The following is a 6,994-nucleotide window of genomic DNA, read 5'->3' on the forward strand; positions in this document are numbered from 1 at the left end:
GCGTCAATTTATCTTAGATTAAATATACAACAGCCAATAATGTCCATTTCATAAAACTACTGTCTGCTTACATCAAAGCTCTCGTGTCAATATATGATGCATGTTGCAGAAGCATATATTTTGATAATATTCATACAAACATAACCGGTTATGACGCTGTTAATGTTAAAATAAAAGACACTTTGTTAATGAACCATCTGCTTTTCAAACTGAATGCAACTTGCACATATATTTAAATTTTTTTTTTCTTTTGTCATATTTTTATCTAGCTCCAGATATTTTTTTTATTTGTTGTTAATTTTTTTTATTTGATTAAAAACAAATGTATCAGTTTTTCCACACCATGAAGTTGGAGGAGTCTATTTATTCATAGATTAATAAATCAATTTGTATACAAATTCATTAACGGCTATTTTTATTGTACAATTAGTTATTAATCAATTAAATGCTTTATTACTATTTACGTGACTCTTGTGGCCCTCCATATGTTAGAAGTGGGAACCACTGTCAGATTTCCTTTACAGAAATAAACAAAACATTCATTTTGGACCCACCAAAATTTTTAAAATGATTAATTCACAATCATAATAATTGTTTTCAGGAAAAGCCATACTTTTATTTTATTATATATATATATGTGTATATATATATATATATATACACATATATATATACATATGTATATATATATGTGTATATATATACATATGTATATACATATATGGCAGTGTGTTTTTTCTCGTTTTAAAGCTTTTTATGTAGAAGAATATTTATAAATATATATGTATACATATATAAATATATATATATACATATTTATAAATATTTGTATACATATGTATATATATATATATACATATTTATAAATATTTGTATACATATGTATATATATATATATATACATATTTATAAATATTTGTATACATATTTAGAAATGTGTATACAATATTTATAAATATATATATATATACATAAATATATACATATTTATAAATATGTATATAATATATATACATATTTATAAATATTTGTATATATATATATATATTATATACATATTTATAAATATACATATTTATAAATATTTGTATATATTATATTATATATATACATATATATATATACAGCAGAGTAGATGTAGGGGGAAGATCCAGCCTGCCACCTCATTTGCATATTGGGCGCCTGGTTCCACACATGCTGTGACGTTCAGCCAATCAGATCAACGCATTCACCAAAACCACGCCCGCGCGGCAACTCAGTGTGTCGCGCGCCTCATCAGCATTGTACTCTCGGTAGTTGGTGATAGTGGTGCTGCAACGGACAGAAGTTGTCAGTTGCTCCTCTACCTCTAGTTTTTGTAGCATTTAGTTAAACTAAAGCACGGTTTGTCGTCGCGGTGGATGTCAGGGAGTTAGAAAGCTGCATTGACGCCGTTAAAGGATCACCAACTAGCGTTAAAACCGTGGAGAAGTTAAGCGTTGGTGGTGGGACAGTTGGGGTTTAAAGTTCACCAGTTGAAGCCAATTACCGTTAAAACCGGTAACTACCGTTGAAAAGTTAACCGTTAGTGGGGGAACCGTTGGGTTTAAAGTTCACCAAACTGAAGCCAACTACCGTTAACTACCGTTGAAAAGTTAACCGTTAGTGGAGGGAACGTTGGGATTTAAAAGTTGAGCTAACAGTTAGCATCACTAGCTAACTTAGCAGCTAGTTAGCTTCACACCTTAAACAGTTTCCTCACAATGGAAGAAGCTGTGTGTCAACCACGACGTGCCCTGATGGAGATACCTGCTCCACAGCCCAAAATAGCAGGTAAAAGTGTTAAATAATGACTTTTTAAATGAACTTAACTAACTTTATCTAGCATGCTAGTGTTGTCACATGTTGCTGTGTGTAGTTAATAACTGTACATGTGTGTTTACAGCTCGGATGAGGAGGTCCTATCTGGAGATACTGAGTGCTCGTCTGACTCCTTCTCCTCTTCCAAGAGGGAGAAACACAGCTGCAAACACAAAGAGAGGGCACTCATGTGAGTATAAGGATGAGCTGGTGTCACCTGTAGGGTTAATGTGTGGTTTGTTGTGTGAGATGACTTTATAGGAAGAGAAACTGGGTATGATAAAAGACTGGTGTTTCCCTTTGCCATTCATTGTTAGGAAATCTAACAGCAAAAGGCACCCAAGATAGTATTGAATCAGGAGATGGGTGCCCTAAAAACCATATAATACACTTGTCAACAGCATTAATGTGTGCAAAAGCTGTTTAAATATGAAGTGGTGAACCAATACTGTATTATATAATGAGGGGGTGAACAATACAACAGTTTTACCACAAGTATGATGCCAACAGGAGCCAGTGTGTTCATGTATTTCATAGAGAGATGGCACCAGGGATTGAAATAAGCGCCACCTGCCAAATACAGGGTAAATGTTGGCTGTAGCAAGTGACATTTTCAGGTTACCTGCCACCATGGCAGACAGGTTTTCCTTATATTAAGAGTTGAGGCGGAGGTAGCGCTGCAGCAGCTGCCATCTTTCACGCTGTTACGGCGTTCTTCTTCTTCCTTCATTTCACGGCAGATGAGAACACTTGTAAGCGTATTCTGCCCCCATTAGATCCGGAAGAATCGCATCTCCAGTACCTCCGCTCCGTTACCAAATGACCATTTCAGGCATCGTTCGGTACTGAAGAAAACGAGTACCGTCACATTTTTAGAATTTTGGTACGGAGTTGGTACCGAAGTATCGGTTCTCGTGACATCCCTAATTGGGTGACCAGGTGTCTCACTTTACGAGGCACTGCACATCATTTTTATCCCTTGTCTCACGTCCCACATATTGAGACGATGTCCCACATTTTCATTTGGCTGTAGTTCTCAAAAGTCAAACCGCTGCAGGACAGACGCTTTTCTAAAAATCTTGGCTTTTATCCAAAGGCTGTGAAGAAAGTAGGGAAGACTGTCATCACGGGGCTTTGTTTGCTGTCACACTGCGCACACGTGGGTCAAGTGCAGGTTAACCTTTCACCTTCTTTGCAACAAATTGCGAGTCACCGCAAAGTCACAAGCTGCAGATTTAGGCGGAATATGATGGAAACTACCACAAAGAAAAGGAAGAGCAGCGACAACAAAGAGTGTCAAACTACTTATAAGTATTTATAAGTTCAGTTATTTGTGAAATTTGCCAGTTATTGCTCAATTTCACACAGGGGAAATACGACATGAAGCGACACAGTTTAAGTCTCACAAGAAACGTGCTGGGCTCAAAAAGATGTGCCGATGACTAGTCCCATTTTACGTTAGTTCCTGGGAATGCAACCCTCCCAGTGATTATTGACTTTCCCCTGCCCTTGTTTGCTGTTGCCCGTCACTGTTTTAATCATATCCCTTTTGTTTTGCAGTGGACCTGTCCATCGGCGGGGTGTGGAGTGGGAGGCTAGAGGAGCAGTGTGACAAGATGGACGAGCACCACACCCCTCTCACCAAACAGCAGCTCGTACAGCTAATCAGATCCCTCATCTTAGTTGAACAGGTATCCATCCAGGCCATTTCACATTAATGAGATAAGATGGGATATTTTTCATCCCAAGCAGGATTTTAGTAGCCAAGATGTAAAATATAACAGTACAAGCCATATCTGAATTACGATGTGTTTCATTGCATCCTAGAGCCTAGAGCCCAGGGTCCTAGCGTCCGACCTGAAGTACCTCCAGGACGACCTGCAACTAAAGAAAGCCAACGTGTACAGGTCCATACCCTACTCGCGGCTCGGCTCCAACAGGGACGCTCACTGCTACAGGAAGGCGTATCCTCACTTAGTCGCGTTCAAAGTGAGTACATGTTTGTGTAAACGATGACACTTTTTGGAACCCTGCAGGTTTAATGTTACTTGTTTACTGTCCAATTCTCATTTGCAGGGAAGTGATGTTTTATTTTAGACTTTTAAAAGGAGCCGTTGGCTGTTTGAGCACACCCCTTCTATTCTTTTCTCATTGAGCTTTTTGTCATCAAACTGCTCCATATGTTACCTGGCTCTGGGTGCTTCATTGTGTCGTCCTAAGCCTCCTTATCCTCCCCCCTCAGGTTTCGTGTCAGGAGTGGGGCCAAGTTCTCCTGAGGAACAAAGAGTGGGACACCGCGTTGGAGCACACACTAATGGCGTGGCGCTACACCAGCGAGTTGCCGCAGTGGGACACGGCGAACCACAACGCTCTCCGAGAACAGTGTTACAGCATTTTGGCAGCTCACAGCGTCACCGCTCTCCAGCACTACCACCCTGAACCCAACAGAGGACGCGAGCTGCTCAGAAGGTTAGTTTTTAAGGCCTGTGAACAGCCCACATACAGATCCTAAGCAATACTTGGACTGTCCTTGACTAAAGAAATTCTCAGTCAAGGACAGTCCTGACCTCCACAGATAGCAGGCTCAAAGGTGTTTACTTCTTAATTTAAGTTATTTGATTTTATCTTATTGTGACAGTCATGCAGCGGGCGCCTAGTTCAGAAAAATTCAGAGGTGCTCGACCAAGCGCTGTGACAGCTTGCAGAGCTTTCGTGCTTTATGCACAGTACGTGATGATGTCATTTTTGGCTCGCGCATCCTTGCACCAGGGACACTACTGGAGCATAAACCTGGCTTAACACTCATACGATCTTGTCGACTGATTAGTTGGTTTAACGGACAGATCTGTGAAACTGAGTTTCTCCACAAAGAATCACACAAAAGCACCACTTTAAATGTTGTGTTTACCAGAGATGTGCTCATAAGTTTCTTGGAAATAAGTCATTCAGCATGAAAAAAGCATAAAAAAGCAGACTACTTGACTAACAGGGTGAAGCCCTAAACAATACATATATTAGTGTCCATATTGACACACAATCACAATCCTTTGTACCAGATTAAGGGAATACACAGCAAGGGAATTATCATGTGAACAGCTCAGTTTGGTTGCTTAACCACATAAAACTCAACCTTTTTTTGCTCAACCCTCAGTGTTTTTCAGTCATGCACACATCTGGAAGGTCAGAGTGAACCAGATGCGAAGTGGTTAAAAGTTGCCTAAGTTTCCTTTTATTTTGTGGCACTAATAAGAAGTGTACTGCACGCTGCCCACATCCTTATGAACATTAACCTGATCCTTAAACAACAAAGGTCAACTTCAAGGCTACAGCAAACCTTTCTGTATTATGATTATGCATTATTATGACCACAATGTGGTCTATGTGGTATCTCCCAAATTCACAGCTTAAACTATGACATACTTGATATTCTATCATCTTACCACGTTCTCTTGGCTGACGTGTTGGCAACCGATTTCCGACTTATATATCCAGCTGAAGCGATGCAACATGGGCGTCCTACTGGAGTCCTGTCTCGCCATCTGTTGAATGTAAGTTCACACCTTTTTAGCACTGGTTTGGTGTACCAACCTCTGAGGAACTTAACTGCTAAAAACTCTACTTTATTTATACAGTGTAGAAGATTTTGTATGTGTATTATGCTTATCAGTCATTTTAATTATTCTAGCAGCTAAAGTATGATTCAGAGTACATTATCAAAATGATGGTTGCTTACATTCTGAGGTAGCTGGTGAGGTAAACTTGCTAGCTACGAATTTGCTTACTACCTAGCCTCTTAATGCACTATAAAGCCAAGATGTTAGTCAAGAAGAATATAGTTATAATACGCTACGATTGGCCAGTCTGCGTTCAAGGGGCGGGGACTTAGTGAAGGGTCAATTGAGAAGGCATCCATGTGAAACCTGTCTAACGGATGAGTCTTGTGTTTCTCTGTCTCTAGGTTGAATATGGCTCAGTTGCACAGCCAGTCAATTGTGCCCTGCATTCAGGAGTTGCGGAGGATTATGGGATGTGCTGACGACTCCTCCATGGACACAAAATAACACGGGAAAACGCTTTCTGGCTACACCCAAGTGAAAAGTGTGCTTTCTAGAAATAATTTATACGCGGGCCAAAAAACATTTTACATGCTGGTGTTTGTTTGGAAAAACCACAACAGTATTCTTCCAAAGGGCAGGGTAGCAGCTGAGAATGTGCCTCCAAACAATACAGGGTTCAAAAGGTAATGAAAACTACCTTCTGAATGGTTGATATGTAATAAACCCTCTTATTTATTCACACTGCAATTTTTATATCAACTGGAAAGTATTGTGAAGAGTGTAACATTTGTTGCAAGGCACACCTCGTAATGTATTTATGTTCATATGTTAACCTGTTTTCTTTTTAGAGAAGCATTCATTCTGAGAAATGTTGCGTTCACTTGGTGCTGGCAGCGATAATAATTAAATATTTGTATAATTTTGTATAGAATAACTTTTGCATTGACCAATGACATGTTATATGGCCTTCCTTGTAGCTTTATAAGGGTGTGTGTATATATGTCTTCACAATACTTGAAACTGCGGCCTTTGCCGTCTTTGACTATGTTTTATATGTATGTCTTGTTTATAGAGAATCGTCTGTCACTGATTGCACTGTCGCTGTTTGTCCTGAAAACTTGAAATCTTTTGAGAAAATAGACCCCTAATTTCAATAAAGTCGTTAATTTGAACTATTGAAACACTTGTTCATCTGTTGTGGCCTCAAACAGGAAGTCAGAATATTTTTATTTGTACTGTGTTTATATGTTTTAATCCTACTTTTTAAGGAGATAATGCATCAAACAAATGTGTATGCTCACTGTATAGTTTTGTAGTCGTCTGAAATAGATTTGTAGGCTGTGGATGTTGATTAGCAGGCTGGGATGTCTGATTTGTAGACTGCGTTTGTAAAGCACCTTGATTGCAGACTGCTGCTCTTTAAACATGTCCCATTGTAGAAGATAATCGGACTAATCAATCAATGCATTGATCATTTGTCCACTCTGTGCCTGTGTGTGTACTCTGCGGCTCCAGTTACCATTTTACACCACTAGGTGGAGCCCATGTTGCACCGTTTCCCAACATCCAGTGTCACTGCCTGTCATCAGTCAGGCTTG

At 39.3% G+C, this 6,994-nt stretch overlaps 1 protein-coding gene across 1 annotated transcript; it reads left to right on the forward strand.

Moving 5' to 3' along the window:
* The first annotated feature begins 1,231 nt into the window (after window positions 1–1,231).
* LOC119483355 lies at window positions 1,232–6,577 on the forward strand. The gene is made up of 6 exons (XM_037761377.1): window positions 1,232–1,812; window positions 1,925–2,029; window positions 3,400–3,530; window positions 3,667–3,828; window positions 4,082–4,308; window positions 5,798–6,577. Exons 1-6 carry the CDS (start codon window positions 1,743–1,745, stop codon window positions 5,898–5,900), a joined length of 798 nt encoding a protein of 265 aa, XP_037617305.1. The 5' UTR covers window positions 1,232–1,742; the 3' UTR covers window positions 5,901–6,577.
* Window positions 6,578–6,994: the final 417 nt, after the last annotated feature.

Source organism: Sebastes umbrosus, chromosome 24 (genome assembly GCF_015220745.1).
Source record: "Sebastes umbrosus isolate fSebUmb1 chromosome 24, fSebUmb1.pri, whole genome shotgun sequence".
Lineage (NCBI taxonomy): Eukaryota > Metazoa > Chordata > Actinopteri > Perciformes > Sebastidae > Sebastes > Sebastes umbrosus.